General features: G+C 55.6%; 1 protein-coding gene across 1 annotated transcript; it reads left to right on the top strand.

Annotated features, from left to right (window-relative positions):
* Positions 1 to 5,040: 5,040 nt before the first annotated feature.
* On the top strand, positions 5,041 to 8,993 carry SOX18 (SRY-box transcription factor 18). The gene is made up of 2 exons (XM_038159340.1): positions 5,041 to 5,685; positions 7,291 to 8,993. Exons 1-2 carry the CDS (start codon positions 5,283 to 5,285, stop codon positions 8,139 to 8,141), a joined length of 1,254 nt encoding a protein of 417 aa, XP_038015268.1. The 5' UTR covers positions 5,041 to 5,282; the 3' UTR covers positions 8,142 to 8,993.
* The last annotated feature ends 10,132 nt before the right edge of the window (positions 8,994 to 19,125 follow it).

The following is a 19,125-nucleotide window of genomic DNA, read 5'->3' as shown; positions in this document are numbered from 1 at the left end:
TGGTGGGACCAGAGAGTCAGCTGTGCCAGAAGGGGCTGTGGCAGAGCAAAAGCAGGGGAAGGGGAGGCAGGACAGCCTTGGGGAGGCCCAAGGTCTCTGGCCATCACCCAGGAGGTGCAGTGGCTGCAACCATGCGGAGCAAACAGCTTTTTCAGGTTAGCTCTGGGTTTCGCTGCTCGCACAATGGGTATCGCTGTTGTCGTTCCAGTTATAATCCTGTACAAACAAGGCTGACCTCTGGTTATTGAAAAGAGCTGAAAATAAAGACAACTTTCTCTGCTTCCTCAGATGTGGTGTCTGATTGCCAGGCTTGGCCGACGCAGCCTACACCGTGCTCCCAGCTCAGCCCCTGCAGCTGTTGGGGACTTGCAGCACGACTGGCAGCAGGGCAGAGTGGCAGTGAGCACCCAGACAGAGAGCCACTGTGGCCCAGGACACCTTCCCACTGTCCCTGATACCCTTCACTCATCAGAGGGAGCTGACAGCCAAAAAAAAAAGAGCACATGAGCAGAAAATAGCCGAGCTGGGCATTCCCTGGACTGGGAGTGGCACAACTGCCCGCTTTCCCTCACTTGGGTGGGAGTTTGATCCTGGCTGGGGACACTGGGGATTTGTCACCCTTGTACAGGCACATGGCTGCAGCCAGGATGCTCTGACACGGATGCTGAACCCCAGCTGCCTCTCGGCGCTTCCCAGCTCCACCTGACCCACTGAACTATTTGTGCCCGAGGAAACCGGGCGCTGAGCTGGGCCCTGGAGCAAGGGAGGCTCCGGTGAACACAGCATTTCCCAGGAATGACTTCAGCCTCCCAGCAGGGCTCACAAACAGCCCCAGCCCTGAGTCCTTTGCTCTCCAGGAAGTGCCTTTCTTTGGGAAGCCTTTGTTCCAGCAAGGCTGGAGCAGCCCCAGCCCCAGGGGAGCCCACGGGACCTGTGGCACAGGGGCACCTCTCAGGGCACTGAGGGAGCTCCCAGCCTGGGCCGTGCTGCACAGGTCCCCAAAAACTGTGTGAGGAACAGCCCATGGCCACCCCGAGGATCCCCATCTCCTTTGGCAGGTGTCACATCCATCCCACCTGGCTGCACTGCTCCCAGTGGCCTAATGGTAATTATTCACTATAATTAATAACAAATCTCTTCCTATGAAATATCTAATTCATCCAGTTGGACACACAATGGCACTGGCCACACACTGCTGGTAATTGCATGGTGGTTAATCAATTGGTGGTGTGAACACATCGAGAGGCAAGGCTGGTCTGTGTGAGCAAGGGAAGGCAGTGCTGGGCACCAGAGGAGGGTGCAGCACTTGCCCCCAGGCCCAAGGACCCATCCTGCCCCTGCCCCTGCCCTGCACCCTCTGCAAAATGAGGATAAAAAGCAATTTTCCACCGCACCTTGGAGCCTGGGTTCTGCTGTGCCACAGGATCCTGCCAGCACCCACCTTCCCCCTCTGATACCTGGATGCAAATTTTGGGGACAGGTCCCTTAGATTTGGTTGCACAGCCTCAGCCTGGGGCCCCTGCACCAACCCACAGGCAGCAGCAGCAGAAATAACTATCAGGCTCAGCTGGCAACAGGCTCTTCCCTTCTTGCCGTCCCCACCAGCCCCTCTTTGAGCCCTCAGATCCCTGACATCCCTTGGGATGATCCAGGTGATGCCACATCTATTTTTAGCCGGGTGGGAGCTCGGCACTGGACCTGGCTGGGAGGAATAATCGGGAGCGGGCGGGCTGGGGGCGGGGAGGGAAAATGCCTTTGTGCTGGGGAGCAGAGGCGGCCGTCCCGCCACGCTTCCTCTGCTAGGTGTGGTGCTGGGCTGCGCGGGATGCTCGGAAGGGAAGCCAGGGGCCGGAGTGGGGTCAGCCAGCTGCCAGCTCCATGAAACTGGGGAGGGAATGAAAAAAAAAATTAAAAAACACACAACTCCAGAGGCTGTGTGCTGGATTGGAGTCCAGCTTGCCTGATTCCGAGGCCAGCGAGGAGGGCAGTGGGGAGAGCACTCGGCTGGCACGAAGTGGTCCCGGCTCCGCCCAGGGATGCCCAGAGCTTCCTCCCTTCGTGCGGCTGCAGGTGTGGCTGGTGAGGAGCCAGCGGGTCACCAGCACCCCACCTTCCAGCCCTGTGGGCAGCAGGGTGAAAGCAGGGCTTTATCCCCCTCCCGGAAAGGCTGAGCCAGGCACAGACCCTGCAACTTCACACCTGGGTGAGGGGGCTTTCACTCCTGGAGTGAAGCTCTCTGGTGCTGATTGTGAGGAGACCAAGGGAGGAAAAGCAGGGTGGCATTGTCCTTGAAGGCAGGCTCCTCCCGGGCTGGCCTGGGGATATTTTGGGTGTTTTGCACACAGGCGTTTCTGCATCCAGGCATTTTTGTGTGCTTAATATACTGCTCCATCCCCTCGAAGCTCACCTTCACCTCTCTCTGTGCTTTGCCTCCTACAAAACCATGCCACACTCCATGGCTCTTCATCCCATTCCTTTACTTTCCCTATTTGTTTCCTTTTTTGCAATTTTTTTTCCCCCCCCCCCCCCTTTTTTTTCCCTTAATGATTTCCTAATGATGCAGAACCAACAGCAAATGCACTGTAAGACCAGGTTTGCAGACCCAGTGTGAGGCTGGGTTTCATGTGAGTTTGAGGGTCAAAGTGCCTGGCTTTGCTCCATGGTCAGGAGTTCTCAAACAATCCCATTATAACAGGGACAGCAGCACCACCCTGATCTCTGCCCCCTGCGACAGGGAGAGCATCCTGAGCCCAGGCCTGGAGTGGCTGCACAGAGCAAGAATGGATGACATGAAGCTCTACCTCCCCTGGGAAGGGCTTGCCCCAGCTCCTAACATCATTCCAGGGCTAGGAAAATCAGAGCTGCCCTCACTCCCACCCTGCTGCAGCTCATCCTCACCACATCCCAAATGCCAGCTGGTGCCACCAGGTCCAACCCCGGCTCCAGGGCAGCTCTGAGCACACCTGGAGGCCAAGGATTGTGCCAGGGCCATGGAGGAGGCCACAGAGAGGATGTGATCAGGGAAAGCACCACATGCTTGGCTGAAGCCTGGGAGAAGGGGGATGTCCCCACCAGCTGCCCAGATTATCCCAAAGGCTGCTCACTTCACTCCTCAGGCAGCCACAGGTCCCAGCCTGAGAGTCTCCAGATCCCCCACATCCACCTTGCTTCTCCCAGAGCAGGGACAAAGAGCCAAAGCCTGCAGGGGCTCTGCTCTGGATGGCAGCAGGGACTGCTTCTCCACCAAGGCAGTGCTCCAGCTCCCTCTGGATGGGGGAGAGAGGAGAGGAGACTCCTTGCAGCTGTGTGGGCTCTCCTGTGGACTGGTGCTGATTTGCACTTCCAAAATTTTAATAAGAAGCTCCAGAAACGTGAAGGAAATCTCACCCAAAACCTCTGCCGCTCCTGGTTGATGATTGAAGAATAAGTGAGAAACTTTTTTTTTTTTTTTTTTTTTTTTGAGGCCTATGTTTAGGGTTAACAGCAGATCGGCTTGTCCAAATCACTTCCAGACACACAGAAACCATGGCATGCAATACCCCACGGCTGTGCGAGGCTGGAGCTGGGCTCTTGCGCAAGCCAGTGCCCCGAGTTTTCCTAAGGCTGAGGTTCACATTTCAGGCTGGGGTCCAGGGCATGTCCACAGCCAGAGAGGGCCTGGGGGCAGGTACCGGGGCTGGGGCATCTCTTCCTAATCAGCCCGGTTGCCCCGGGGATTTCAGGGGGCAGGCACATTGTGCCAGCCAATCTCCTTGACTGCAAATGGGTCCCGCGGTGTCTCCCAGTGCTGAGGGCAGGAAGGACCTTCAGACCACCTGGGCTGGCCCTTGGCACTGCAAATCCCCTCTGGATGGCAGCCAAGCCAGCGGAGCAGTGACCCGGTGGCACTTTGCTGCTTTGCTGTGGGTGCCCAGCCGTGGCCGCGGCGTGCAGAGATGGCACAGCCGTGCCAGCCCCGGCAGCCCTGCAGGCTGGGTTTAGCCACCATCACCCGGCTGACGCTGAACCCCCATTCCTCAAGAGTCCCTAGAAAACACAATGCTTTTCACGTAAACGGCGCTCAAGGAGCTGTTTCTTTGCCTGACGCTGAAATTCCCACAGAAAATTGCCGGGGAGAGAGGGCTCACCCCTGCCTTCACCCCAGGGCTGCTCCCAGCCCCGGATGGGGAGTGCTGGCCAAAACACACACGCGGAGTCAGCCGTAAGGAAAATAAACGGCGAGCCCTGAACATCCCTGCGCTCCCGCACACAGCCTGGCAGGCGAAGCTGAACGCTGCCCTGCCTCGGCACCGCGGGAGATGGGGGCGAGGGCAGGGCACAGGCAGCAGAAGAAGGGCTTGAAAAGAGGGGGAAAAAAAAAAACATAAAGAAGGCATAAAGAAAGACCAAGAAAAAGAAAGACAAGAGTGACAGAAAGACAGACAGAAAAAAAAAGACATAAAGAAAGACAGAAAGAGAGAGAAAGAGAGAGAGAAAAAAAAGGGAGGAAGAGAGAAAGAGAGAAAGAGAGAAAGAGAAAAAGAGAGAAAGAGAGAAAGAGAGAAAGAGAGAAAGAGAGAAAGAGAGAGAGAGAGGGAGGATAGAAAGAAAGAAAAAGAAAGAAAGAAAGGAAGTAAGTAAGAAAGAGAGAGAAAGAGAGAAAGAGAGAAAGAGAGAAAGAAAGAAAGAAAGAAAGAAAGAAAGAAAGAAAGAAAGAAAGAAAGAAAGAAAGAAAGAAAGAAAGAAAGAAAGAAATGAAAGAAAGAAAGAAATGAAAAAAATAGAAAGAATGAGACAAAAATTTAACAACCCTTCTCCTTGGACAGAAGGGAACGGGGCAGCAGCTTCCACACCGGTCCCAGCTCGGCCCTCCCCGGGTGGCTCTTCCTGCTGGTGCCTGGGGACGCCCCCCTTCCCTCCTCCTCCTCCTCCTCCCCCTCATCTCCTCCTTCTCCTCCTCCCCCTCATCTCCTCCTCCTCTCCTCTCCTCCTCCTCCTCCCCTCGCCCCGCTGATTGGTCCAGCCCGGCTATATTTTGCCCCTTCCAGCCCAGCATCATCCCAAAAGTTTTTTTTTTGGGGGGAAAGGGGGGAAAAACCAAAAAAAGATAGGAAAAAAAAAAAAAAGAAAGAAAGAAAAGAAACCAAAACAAACGCAGACGAGCCCGAGTCCCCCGAAGGCAGGCGAGGGAAGCGAGCTGCGGGCGGCTGCTCGGCGGTGCTGGACCCGGTGGGACGCGGCAGGAATCCCGATTCTCTCTCCGGCACCCGGTCGGGTCGGACACAAAGTGCTGTCTAGCTGGAATGAATATATCTGAGTCTAACTACTGCCGAGAGGAGATATCGCAACCCCGGGGCGACTGTTCATGGGTCACCTCCGCCGTGCCGGCCGCTGAGCCCGGGCTCGCCTTCCCGCGCCCCCCGGGAGCCGCCTCCCCCGCCAGCCGCACGCCCAGCCCCGAGCCCGGCTTCGCCTTCGGCCCCGGCCCCGGCGGCGCGGCCCCCGGCGCGGCCCCCAGCCGCACGCCCAGCCCCGAGCCGGGCTATGGATACAGCCCCCCGGCCGGCCGCCCCGAGGGCAAGGCCGCCGAGGACTCCCGCATCCGCCGGCCCATGAACGCCTTCATGGTCTGGGCGAAGGATGAGCGCAAGCGGCTGGCGCAGCAGAACCCCGACCTGCACAACGCCGTGCTCAGCAAGATGCTGGGTGAGCGGGAGCGGAGCGGGAGGAGGGCTGGGGGCGCGGGGAGGCGGGGTGCGGGGCTGGGGATGCGGGAGTGTGGAGCTAGGGATGCGGGGATGCTGCGTTAGGGGGCTGCGGATGCGGAGGTGCAGGCTGGGGATGCGGGCTGCAGGAGTACAGGGCTGTGGGATGCAGGTTTACAGAGCCAGGGACATGGGGATGTGGGGCTGGGGGTCCAGGCTGCAGGAGTACAGGGCTGTGGGATGGGGAGGATATTGAGCTGAGGAGGCAGGGATGTGGGAGTCCAGGGCTGGGAATACAGCAATCCAGAGGTACAGGTCTGGGGATGTGGGCTGTGAGAGTGCAGGGCTGCAGGATGAGGGGGCACACGGCTCAGAATGATGGGGTACACGGCTGGGGGTGTAGGGATAGGCGGGTTTGGTTCTGATAGTTCAAGGCAGTGGGATGCAGGGCTACAGAGCTGGAGATGTGAACTGCTGAGGTACAGGGATTCAGGGCTGGGAGTGTGGGATAGAGCAGTACGGGGATTTGGGATGTGTGCTGAGTCCAATGCTGTGGGATGCAGACTGCACAGATACAAGGCAGCAGGCTGCAGGATGCAAGAATTTGGGGCTCTGCTAGCCAGGCTTCAAAGGTGCAGGACTGCGGGATGCAGACTGCAAGGATATGGGGTCAGGAGCTGGGGTACAAGCATGAGGTGCTGTGGGATACAGAGCTGAGGGATGTAGGGCTATGGGCTGCAAGGGTAAAGAGCTGCAGGACCCAAGCTTTAGGGATGTGGGGTGAAAGGCTACCAGTTGCAGGCTGTAAGGATGCAGGGCTGCAGGGATGCGAGCTGTAAGGATGCAGGACTCTTGGATGGGACTCTTGGATGCAGGACTCAGGCTGCGGGATGTGGTGTTACAGGATGTGGGAATATGGGGCTGTGGGATGTGAGGATGTGAAGATACAGAGCTGCATGTACACAAGATTCTGGGAAACAGGGTTGCGGGATGCAGAGATCCAGGGCTGAGGGGTACACAGCTGCAGGGATGCAGGATATGGGAATACAGGCTGCAGGATGCGGGATGCACGACTATAGGATGCGGGATGTGGGAACACGGGAAGCAGGATATGGGTAAATGGAGCTGCAGGATGCGGGACTACGGGAAGCAGGATATGGCCAGACAGAGCAGCAGGATGCAGAGACACGGGGCTGCGGGGTGTGGGGATGTGGGATTCAGGATACGGTGCTGTGAGTTTTTGGGACGGGTGATTTGCTCTGCAGAGGTGCAGGCTATGGATGCGACATGCAGTGGTCTGTACTAAGGGACAGTAGGAGGCAGAATCCCCAGCCCTGGCAGAGGGGTTCCCATTCCATGTAGCCCCATTCTCCCACAGCACTGAAGTGCTGGGCACTGCCGGAGCCTCCTTCTGGGACAAGGGAACAGCCTGGCTTGGGAACCCATTCCCCAGCCCTTCCTGCTGCCAGCAGCGAGACCCTGCTCAGGTGTCAAGCCATCTGCAGGAGCCCTTCACCCCTGGGCTGCCTCTCCCTGGGTGCCCCCGTGCCCCGGCCAGTGCCAGGTGGCTGAGCCACTCTCACAGAGCTTCTCTTTCCTCTTCCAGGCCAATCGTGGAAAGCACTGAGCGCCAGCGACAAGCGTCCCTTCGTTGAAGAGGCAGAGCGACTGCGAATCCAGCACCTCCAGGATCACCCCAACTACAAATACCGCCCAAGGAGAAAGAAGCAAGCCAAGAAAATCAAGAGGATGGAACCCAATATCCTCCTGCATAACCTTTCCCAGCCTTGCAGTGACAACTTCAGCATGAGTCACCATGGCGGCAGCCAGCCGGGCCACCCCCAGCCTCCCCCACTTAACCACTTCAGAGAACTCCACTCCATGGGGTCGGATATTGAAAACTATGGCTTGCCAACTCCTGAGATGTCTCCCTTGGATGTCTTGGAACAGACCGAGCCGGCGTTTTTCCCTCCGCACATGCAGGATGACTGCAACATGATGCCCTTTCGCGGCTACCACCACCATCACCAGATGGAGTTTCCCCAGGAGAAGTGCATGGGGCGGGACGTGGCCGTGCCCTACACTCAGACCCCCTCACACTTGGCCGACGCCATGAGGACTCCCCATCCCTCCAGCCTTTACTACAACCAGATGTGCTCAGGAACTCAGAACGGGCTTTCCGCCCACCTGGGCCAGCTGTCTCCCCCGCCTGAAGCCCACCACATGGAGAGCGTGGATCACTTGAACCAAACCGAGCTCTGGACAGACGTTGACCGCAATGAGTTTGACCAGTATTTGAACATGAGCAGGACTCGTCCCGAAGCCTCGGGCCTCCCTTACCATGTCTCCCTGTCCAAAGTGACTCCTAGAAGCATCTCCTGCGAGGAGAGCAGTTTGATATCTGCCCTGTCCGATGCCAGCAGTGCTGTTTACTATAGCCCCTGCATCACCGGTTAGGTTGACCCCACCATCCAATGCGTGCACCAGGAGAGCCCCAACTCTCCTCTAAAAACAAAAAGCCATCCTCCTTTAACCACGAGCTCCATCATATTTAGAGTATCTCATTAAATGCATCGCTTTCTTGTTTGTTCTTTTTTATTTTGATTTTTTTTTTAATTTTTTTAGAGACAGACCGTGCTGAACTCACTGATATACCGTATAACTATATAACACAGATAGACGCCTTTCCCCGCCGTGCTCCCCGCTCCAGCCCTCGGCAGGGCACATCTCCAGCTCCCACCAGCTCCAAGGGGCATTCTCAAGCCAATTCCAGTAAATCCTGCCTGAAACAATCACACCAGGATGAGCCAAATTGTGACCTGTCCCCAGTATTTAACCCAAGGACAGGTGAACTTTTAGGGGGAAAAAGCTTTTAGAAAGACTTTGCCGGGGCTGTTAAAGAGTCGGCGCCCATTAGGGGTGGGCTTTAGGACAGTTTTTACTGTATTCTCAGCAATATATTTTAATTGGGCAACAAAACTATATTTTTACTAAGCATTTTTATATATAAAATGGTATTTAATGTCTTCTGGGGTTTTTTTATTAGACTTTTTAAAAAGAAATCAAGGGATATCCATGAGATCTAAAGCATTTATGTAGCAAAGCTGGATTTAAAGAAAAAAAAAAGGAAGGGAGGAAAAAAGGAGATATTTTGTGAAAAGGGAATGCTAATGTAAATATTGAGGAACAACTGACTGGAATTTTGTACAAAAGAAAAATATGACTGCAAACACTTTTATTGTCTAGAACTGTATGGAGAGCAAACTGTTTTATTCTGGTTAATTATTAAAACATCTTCATATAATTGTTCCCATCTTGTGTGCTTGTTGTGTGAACACATATTTTCCGCAAATACATGTTGTCCCAACCATTTCCAGATTTTTGTATCCGTTGATTAATGTTTTGACAACCTGGCAAATGTATTAATTTCCAAGCTGCCGCCCGCCTGCCCCATCAGCCGCCTCGGGCTCCGCGAGCGCGGCTCGGCTCGGCACGGGACGGTGGCTCGGGATGGGATGGGATGGGATGGGATGGGATGGGATGGGATGGGATGGGATGGGATGGGATTCTGGCGGCGGCCCCACAGCACCGCGCAGTGCCGCCCGGAGATGCTCCCAGCAGGAAAAGCAGCTGTTCTCAGATTAAAATATAATAAAACATGTGATATCCTCCTCCGAAACGAGCCTTGGTGTGGTCATTGTTTTGGCAGGCTGGCAGCACACCGATGCGTGGTCCCCGTGGCTCACCCTGTTTTCCCATGAAACCCCCCAAAAATAGAGCCAGGCTGCTCCAATGCTTTCTCTCCAATCCTCCGAGCTGGAAGAAAATTGGAGCCTTTCCTCCTCCTGGCCTTCATTGGCTGCTTCCCGGCTCCAGCAGCGGCGGATCTTGCCGAGCCATCACCATGCCCAGCCGGATCCTGCTCAGAGCTGCTGGTGCTTTGCTGGAGCTTCATCCCCCTCCTGTGAATCACTGTATGATTTACAGGGAGCTTTTTTGTTCAATTTGAAAAGGAGGAACAACAATCTGTTGCTTAAAACCCGGTGGCATCCGTTCCTTGAGCGCCGAGTGATTTAAACCAGGCTGATATCGCCAAAAAAGGCTGTTTAAAAAAAAAAATTAAAAATTGAATAGAAGAAGAGGTTTTTTTGTTGTTGTTGTTGGCAAAGAATTGCCTTTTAGGGGAAATGGATATTTAACAAATGACATTAATTTTCAAGCTTCTCCTAAATTAAATTCACATTAGTGTTAACAGGACTCAATCCTGACTCACTTTTTTTTGTTGTTGTTGAATGTGCAGCGCTAATAAACGGGACCACTCCGGGGGCTGGCGACGCGTTCCCATGGAACGCCACAAAGGCGCTTCATTGTCTTTCCATATACAGTATGTAAAAAGGGGGAATACATGGAAAAATGACCTCACTACCTACACGGGAGGGCTGGCGGGCGCCCGGCGGGTGCCAGAACCCGCGCTGCAGCAAACAAACACAACACCAAATGAGAAGCATCCTGTGCCGCCGCCGATGACTATGAAAGGAAGCAGCCGGCTATGGGCTCCATCCCGCTCCGCTCCCCGAAGCGGCCTGGGAGGAAGGAGATGAGGGAGGGGGGAGAAGAAGAAAGCCCTGAGTTATTTTCCAGCTCCCAGCTTCCAGGTACCTTCCAGGCATGGATGCGGTCACTTCCTGCGGTTCAAAGCAGCGGTGAGCAGGCCGCTCCTTGCCCAGCTGCCCTGCCGTGCCGGGGAGAGCCGCTGTCCGTCACATCGTGGAGCAAATGTGAAGTCACTTTTCTGCAGCAGAAATTCCCTTCTTTTCCCGTGGTTCAGGCTGTGCCAGCTCACCGTGGTTCTCCAATTGAAGGAGGGTCAATTTAGATTAGATATGAGAAGTCATTAGAATGAGAGTGGTGATGCACTGGCACAGGTTCCTGGAGAAGCTGTGGATGCCTCATTCCTGGAAGTGTCCAAGGCCAGATTGGATTGGGCTTGGAGCAACCTGGTCTAGTGGAAGGTGTCCCTCCCCATGGCAGAGGGTTAGAACTTGATGACCCTTAAGGTTCTCCAACCCAAACCACGCTGTGATTCATGCCCCAGGATGCTGCTGTGGGGCTACAGCAGGCACTGAAAGCTGCAATGGATGGTCATTCCCATCCATAACTGCACCAAGGATACACCACGTTGAAGCCACAGCCACTGTGAGAGCCCCACCTCGCTGGTCAGCCCTACCCCAGGTCACAGGGAAACAAAAGAAAAGGGAGAGAGGAAAAAGCCCTCCATCTCTCCACAGTCACAGCTGCAGCCTCATGGTTTAGCCATGGCCAGGACAGGATTTTTCCCCCTCCAAATCCAGGGTTTGGTGAGACTGGTTGCACAGGGGCTGATCCAGCTCCATCAGGAAAGCAGAGGGTTTAGCTGAACCTGGGAGAGGTGCTGGGTCCTTGGGAAGGGTGCTGGCTCCTTGGTGGGCTTTAACCATAGCATTTATTTATCATATTATTTTTATAATTTTATGTCTTGTTTCATATATATTAGTTCTATGTTTATCTGTATTATTTTAATACACTGGAATTTATTTTTAATTTTTTTATTTTAATATTTTAATATGTTTCAGTATTTTTAAGATGTTATTTTTATATATTTTTAACATATATATTATTTTTATCTTTCCCCTGCCCCTGTCCCCGTACAGCTGCTCAGGGGCCAGGAAACCATCCCCCAGTGTTTTCTTTCACTGCATGCCAATGGCTCAGGTGTGACGTGGGACTGGAAATGGCTGGAGCTGACATAGTTTGAGGATGATTTCACTGCCGTTATGGCTCAGGCTGGGGCTGTTACTGCACAGCCCCTTCCGATTTTTATGACTTAATCTCTCCAAAGCTCAAGGCCGGATGGTTTTGGGCTGGGGAGGAGGAGTGAGGGGCTTTTAGCAGGTCGTTACGGCAGAAATATGGAGAAGGTACTTGACAGGTAAATGGAAAACCTGACAGCCCATCCCGCCGGCTTTCCCAGGATGCAGGGAGAGGGGGAGGCGATGCCAGGTCCTACCTGGGCTTTATGGGCAGGTGGCACCTGCTCCGTGTCCCCTGGGGGTGCAGGGCAGTGGATTCTACCTGTGTGCAATTGTGTGTGCGTCCCAACACATCCGTGTGCAGACCTGCACGGGTGCCAGCATCGGTGTGCATGGGTGTGCAAGCACCCGTGTGCACCTGCACCACTGCAGGCATCCATGCTCACGTCCATCCCTGGTGCATTATCCACGTGTGCAGGCATTTGTGTGTGCACACCCCTGGATATCCGTGTGCCTGCATCTGGGTGGGTTGTGTGTGTGCACGTGTGTGCACCTCTGCGCGTGTGTGCTGCTCCTTTTGGCGCATCTTTGCTGTTGTCCCTTTGCGTGTCTGAGCCTGCTCATGCATCCACGGGTTCCTCCATGTGTGTCCATGCGTGCATCTCCCCGTGGATGTGTCTGTGCACACACATGTAGGTGCATCCGTGTGTGTGTGCATCTCCGTGTAGGCATCCCTCCACGTGCCCGTGTGTTTGTCCGTGTCCATGTGTCCGTGTGTCTGTGTGTCCGTGTGTATGTCCACATGCACACACCCCTCTGTGTGTGTGTGTGTGTGTGTGTGTGTGTGTGTGTGTGTGTGTGTGTGTGTGTGTGTTCTGCTGGAGGTTCACGGATCAGCTTTATAGACGTTCTGGATTTTTTACAGCGTTACGGAGCGCTCGATGACATCACCCACCCAAATATTAAAACCTGATGTGCCAGCCAGCCCAGCCCGGCAGCGTTCAGCTCCGGGCTCGCTGTTCCCAAGGCTGGGGCTGTGGCACAGCCAGGGGCAAACGGGATGCTCAGGGTGGCAAGTGGCAGCTCCTGGGCAGCCCCAGCCATCCCAGCCCAGAGCTCACCGTTGGGGTGGGAACACTGACACAACAGCCTTGATGAAGTCATCCTGGCTGGGATGAACAGGGAATTAGAGCCTCTTGATCCCTGTATTTTGAGTGTTCAGCGTGAGGGCATCTCTGGGAAAAGGAACATGCTACTGATGCTGGTTCCTCACTGTGGCACCAGGCAGCTGCTATAGACCAAGTGATGGGATTTATATTTTCCCCCTCTTCCAGAAAAAAAAAAAAAAAAGATTTATCAAAACCAAACCTGTTTGTGGGAAACAGCTCCAAAACATTTCCTGACTCGAGGAAAAGTTCATTGGAAAAAAAAAAAAAAAGTTTCCAGGAGGCAAAACCTTTGGAGAGGTAACAACATTCTGTGGTGGGAGGTTAACCGAAGGGAAAAGGTTGAAATGCAAAGAAAGGTTTCAAATGTTCCCAGAACAACCTTTCCTGGTCAAGCAGAAGCAAAGTTCCCAAGCCTTCCCCAACTTTCTTCTTTGCATCTCAGTTTGGGAAAGGAAATGTTTGGAAATCTCAGTGCTCCTTGCAGACAGGAAAGGCCCCGTTTCCTCTGCGCCATGCCCAGAGCTGCCGGGCAGCAGGAACACTTGGGTGAGGCTGGGTGCCCGCCCCAGCTCTGCTGCCAGCAGCAGGAATTCTCTGCAGGCAGGGGAGGGCCTGCGGGGAACAGGAGCTGGGGTGTCATAAATATTACAGGTTTTGCAAAAGAAAATAAAAAGAAGCCAGCAAGGAGTCCTTAATGTGCCCTGGAAAATCTGTGCAGCCTGAAACGCTTGAGCACTTTTCTTGCTGTGAAGTTCAGCCTCTACATCCCTCGTGGAGCTTCGGTTGTCTTTCCCCAGCTCCCAGCATTGCCCCCACCAGTCCTCACATCCCTTCCCCTGCCTTAGGGCCACCACAAGCCCCTGGACCCCCAGTCCCCTGCCCCACACCAACATCTGCTCACCCAGCACTGTGCTGGGGCCCCGTGAGCAGGACAGGTCCCTGTGAAGGAGGTAGGTTTGAGCCTCATTGTGTGAGCCATAAGGGACTTTGGGGGCTTCTTCTCCTCGCTGGCTCTGAGCCGACTGAGCCTCACAACATCTGTCAGAACCACTTTGTGCTTCTCCTCTGAGGTGATCTAGCAATGCTCTGAGATTCCAGGAGGCCAAAGGGTCATGGAAAGGTTTGGAGTGTTCTCCAGAGGTCACCTAGGCCAATCCAATCCAACACAAAACAATGCACACAGCACGACCTAACCCAACCCACCCAATCCACCTAATGCAATGCAGCCAAACCCAACCCAGCCCAGCACAACCCGTCATGACCCAACCCAGCCATCCAACCCCAAAGAACCCAGCCCAAACCAACCCAACCAAGCTAACCCATTCTAACCAAACTCAATCCAATGTAACCTGTTCCAAGGACCCAATCAACCTATCCCAACATAACCCAACACAACCCGACCAACCCAGGTGAGCCTACCTAACCCAACACAACCCAACCAGCCTAACTCAACTTCCTACACAAGTTCTAAGACAAGTCTCCCCATCACCTCCCTTTCAGCCGAGCTCAACCCTTCCGGGATATTGCAGCGGTTTTGGTGGGAGCCTCTCCCTCCTCCTGTGCTCGGCAGCCCAGGGAGGTTGATCCCTTCAGGGAACTGAATCACGTCCCCCCCATCATCGTGGGAGCGTCACAGAGTGTCTGAAGCTCGTCAGGAGAGTCAGGCCAGGCTGCGCGGGGCCGTTCTGGGAAGCCATCCAGCCATCCGCTGGAGAGAGGAGTCTGCCTAAAAATGCCTCTGCTGGCTCCTCTCCACACTCCGACCGTCCCATATGGAACAAATGTACATTTTCCATCAATTGTTTGTATTTTGCATTTAAAGAAAGAAGGGGGAGGGAAAGAAAAGCCAGCGAGCAAGCGGGCTATACATATACGCAAAGCATCGGTGACAGCAGATAGGCCCCATTGCGGAGAGGGAGAAACACTGGCCGGCGTTCAAGAGACTCAAACGTATGGTATGAAACAATAAATTTTAAGTGTGTTTTGACATATTTGGTGGTCTCTGCCTCATGCTTAATGAGCATTGGTCCACGTTGCGGGGGAACTGCACAGCTCGGGTGGTTGGCAGGCTGTGCCGGGCGGGGGGTCGGTGGCCAGCGAGGCCGGAGGCAGGCGTTGAGGAGGTCCTGGCATGTGTGTCCCAAGGGAACGGGGCACGGGGATGTGACACCACGGACTGCTCTGGCATGCTCGGAGGAAGGGATGCTGTGGGTAACGCAGGGCCCCGGGGGGACAAGCGGTGATGCCAACTTGCAGGAAGAAGAATCAAGAGGTAGAATTGGGTTAAATTTGGTCAGGAGGGGACACACAACGTGGTGGAAATATCCCAGAGCAGCATCCGTCACCTCTGCATGGCTTGGGCAACCTGTGCTCCCATCTCCAGGCTGGGTCCCAGCCAGGCAGAGCTGCTTTGCCTGCAGGAAGACCGTGGGCTCCCACATCCCATCACCACAGCAAGAAAGCCCGAAGGGATGGGCAAAGCAGCAGGACAAGGGAGCGCAGCTCTCCCGCATCCCGCGCCTCTGTGCCAGGCTGCCCGGCTCCCCCCGTCTGGCAGGGCTTGATCAGAAAGATGGACATGAAAGTGGAGCTTGGCTCTGGTTTCTCTCTCATTCAGAACATTCAAAAACTATTAACTGTGGTGGGGGTAAGCAGGCAGCTGGTTTTAATATCGTGCTCTTCCAATTGTGTTGGGTTTTTTTTTCCCTTGCTTTTCGCGAGCACTTTAAGTGACATGGTTACATGTATTTGATTAAAAAGCTGTAATTCAACGAGTGCATTTTCTTGTACTGTACAAAACGGCTTAAAGACACAGGATTTATTTACGGTGGTCTCCCAGTTTTCCAGCTCTGCCAAAAAACAAGATGACAGTGAGTTCACAGGAGGGAGAGCAGATAGCAGCAGAGGGGGACATGCAATCTCTCCTGGCTTTCCCACTGCGGGGAACACAACTGGGTCATTTCCTCTGCTGTAAGGTCAGCCCACTGCCACCAGCCTGGTTCTTGGGGCCATCCACTGGTCCCAAAAGCAGTTCCTTTTGGTGTCCCCAGGACTGGGTCTCAGCTTACAGGAGCTGGCAGAGGTGACAGCTAGGAGGGGACAGCTAGGTTTGTCCAAACTGGCCCCTATCCTGCCTGCAGCAAGATGCTGCAGGACACAACTGGAGGCAGGAGGGAGAGATTTTTTCCAACCATGCCCGTCCCCTGCCCGTGCAGAGATGCTGCCAGCACTGAGGAGCTCGTCCCAATCCAGCAGCTCTATTTCCTAAGGAGGAAAAAGCTTTTATGAGATCCCAGCAAGGAGCCATGGCCTGATGCTGCCGAGAGCCCTGGATCATCTCCCGTTAACCCCAACATCTCCCATGGCACAGCCACAGACTGGAGCCGTGCTCACTCACACCTTTTCAGCTTCTCTGCTTCCAAAATGATGAATTTCAACCCCAAAAGACAGGTGTGGAGATGAATAAAGAGCATGAGGCTGCTCTGCGACCCCTCAAACACCAAAATTACCATATCCCTCCGCTCCACTGGCCACCAGGGGCTGTGCCACGGTCCCTGCACTCCATCACATCCCTGGGCTTTTAGCATTCCTCTGGCCTGCAAAGGAGGCGTGTGCCTGTGCCTGTGTGTGCACTGCTGACCCCACAATCCCACTCCACCCAGCACAGCCTCACCTTTCTCACCCAGATGTATAGTAAAAATTTGCAATAAAAATAAATCCAGAAATGCTTGCACCTCACCTGCCTCAAAGTCCCTGATGTGCAGCCCCGGGGACATGGACACTGACCCCAGCATCACTCAGGACCACCCTGGGAAATCCCGGCCTCCCCCAGCCCTGCCTGGGGGGCCGGAGCCTGCCTGGCTGCTGGCCATGCCGAGCCGAGCCGTGTCTCTTCCTCAGCTCTCTCCTGCCCAGGGATCACCTGCAGTTCAGTTGATTTATGAACGGAGAATTTTTCGAGCTCTGTTTCCTTTTCATTGTTGTTTCAGTTGCTGCGCTCGCTTCCGCCTGCCTTTGAATAACTCCTGCCACGCTGTGAGCGGTGAGAAAGGCACCGAGTAAACACTCACACTCAGCCCAGGAGCAGGGGCAGGAGCCCTGAAAACAGGGGGACAGGGCTGCCCATTGGCTGGTCCTGCCTGCAGCAGGAGGTTGCTGAGCTGCGAGTGAGCAGAGCTCCAACATGGATCTCTCTTGTCTCAAAGCTGCAGTTTGGGATGGGGTGGCCACATCCTAACCTCCTGCCCCGTGACACAGCTCCTGGGAGGTGGCAGTCCCGTGGGGATGCTGCTCTCCCTTGCTGTGGCTGGGGAGGAGAGGGTTGTGCTGAATGGTTTGACAGGAGGGACCCTAAAATGCGATTTCTGGGGGGATGATTCATTGCCCCACAGAGGGCAGGGTCCCCCCCACCCAGGGCTGTGCTCCACTCAGCTTCAATCCTGTCCTCATGCCCAGCTGAAGAAGGGGCTCCCACTGCGGTACAGAGACGATGCTCTCTGGGGAGCTTGGGTTGATTTACAGCAAAGCCCTTGGGAAAAAGAAAAGAAAAAAAGAAAATCAGGAAGGAAAATGAAAGAAACCCCATCCGCAATCTCAGCTCAGCCCAGGACCCGCGTCCCCGCTGCTGCCACCTGCCATCCGCCTTCCCCCTGCCGGGCCGCGAGGAGCCCCCATCCCGGGCGATGGGCAGCTGCCCGTGCCGAGCTGCGCCCATTGTCCTGCCCTTCCTCCCCGCGCCCCTCGCCCCCCGCCGCCGCCCCGGGGCCGGGGGGAAAACAGGAAGCGCTCCCCAGCACGCTGCTGCGGAAATGAGACAAGCGGGCTGGAGCGGCGGCGAGGACGGCGGGAGGAAGCGGACGGGATATTTGGAACTGGCGGCGAATTCTTGGGCTTATCTCTGCTCCGCAGAGGCCCAGGAGTCCTTACAAAACAGCGCCCAGCTGGAGCGAGGCCCGCGGCTGGGGACGCGTCCTCGTCCCCAGCGCCACCCCTGGTGCCCGGCTGGGCGGCGGGGCGCTGGTGGCAGGGAGGGGACGCGCGTCCAGTGCGCTGGGTGGCACCTGAGTCCCATCAGTGGTCACAGAAGGGACCTGACGCCCCGCCGCAGTGTGGGGATGGGCAGCCCCCGGGCTGAGTGGCGCCCAGGTCGGATGTCCCATCCTTGCGAGGGAATTTGGGGACGAGGGCACTCCCCAGCATCCCTCAAGCCTGTCTAAAAATCCGGCTGTTTTATGAGCCCCCAGGCACGAGCTCCCCCTTTCCCAAGGGAAACCATTCCCTGTCCTGCCCACAATCTGCACTGGGACGCTTTCAGCCCATCACCTTCCCTTCCATACCCGCGAGCACCAGCGGCAGGGCTGGGATGTGGATGCTGGTCCCCTGCCTGCCCCGCCTGCCCTGCCCACGAAGGGTTACAGCCAGCCCGGGTTGCTCCGATTTCACCCTTCCATCTGCTGCTGGCCTTTTTGGTGGGTTTGAATTATTTTTCATAACAATGCTGTGATACTTTATATTCGGCACACCCCAGCTGGGGAATAGAAAGCGGGTCCGGGCTGGGAGCACCCGACCCAAAGGCAAAGGTCTCTGCAGTGCTTCCTAAAAGCTGGAAGCTGCCTGCTGCGGGCATGGGAGAGGGACCGGGGTGGTGCCATCCTCCCGGGGAGCTGGGGCTGCTGCCAGCACCCAGGGCTCCCCACTTGGGCTTTGGTGGGGTCAATCCTTCGTTTATAATTGGTGGTGAAAATTAAACAGGAGCCCTGCAGCGGGCAGGGGAAGGCAGCGGGAGCAGCCCAGGGACAGCGCTGGGAGCGGCTCGAGGTGGGTGTCACCTTCCTGCAGTGTCCCTAACCTGGTGGGGACCCTGGCCGAGGGCCCCCGGCGCGGCGGCTGCAAGGAGGCGCCTTTGGAGCGGTGGCGGTGGGGCGATGCCTGCGGACGGGACCCGCCGAGGAGGGAGGAAGGCTGCCGCGGCCAGTGGAGCCAAATTTGGTGACTGGAGGGGGCGGGGGGGGGGCGCAGGGTGTGACGGGTCACCCTGGCAGAGGCTGAGACTCCTCCTCTGCGGGGAGGAGGACAAAGGATGGAAGCGGCTGCCCCGTTGCAACACATCCCCGGCGAGCACAATGGAAATGCCATCCTCCGTCTTGTGAAACAGGAACCTCATATGATCTCGCAGAAGGCTTGGGGACACTCTTGTAGGTCTGAGCGTGACGCTCCCCGGGCTCCTTTCTCTGCCCGCAGGGGGATAGGGAGAGCGGGGAGTCCCCCAGAGCATCCCTGCCCTGGTGAGGACCCAACTGTCACCGCTGTCCCCTGCGGCACGCTGTACCCGCTGGCAGGCGAAGGTGATGCCCTGCCACTCACCCTGGGGCCAAAACACCCCCAGGTTCCCCCCCAGCCCCACCAAAACACCGTCCTATGTTTCCCCCACGGCCCTGCCGAGCATCCCCCTCCTGCTCTCCTCGAGGACTCCTAAATAAACTT

The sequence above is a fragment of the Motacilla alba genome, chromosome 20 (assembly GCF_015832195.1).
Source record: "Motacilla alba alba isolate MOTALB_02 chromosome 20, Motacilla_alba_V1.0_pri, whole genome shotgun sequence".
Lineage (NCBI taxonomy): Eukaryota > Metazoa > Chordata > Aves > Passeriformes > Motacillidae > Motacilla > Motacilla alba.
Note: the sequence above shows the minus strand (reverse complement) of the source record. Positions and strands in the feature narration are given on the sequence as shown.

Bases quoted from the DNA above. Each gene is read 5' to 3' on its own strand.
- SOX18 (XM_038159340.1), top strand. From the start codon at position 5,283: ATGAATATATCTGAGTCTAACTACTGCCGAGAGGAGATATCGCAACCC. The intron at 5,686-7,290 runs GTGAGCGGGAGC...TTCCTCTTCCAG, and splicing joins CGTGCTCAGCAAGATGCTGG to GCCAATCGTGGAAAGCACTG.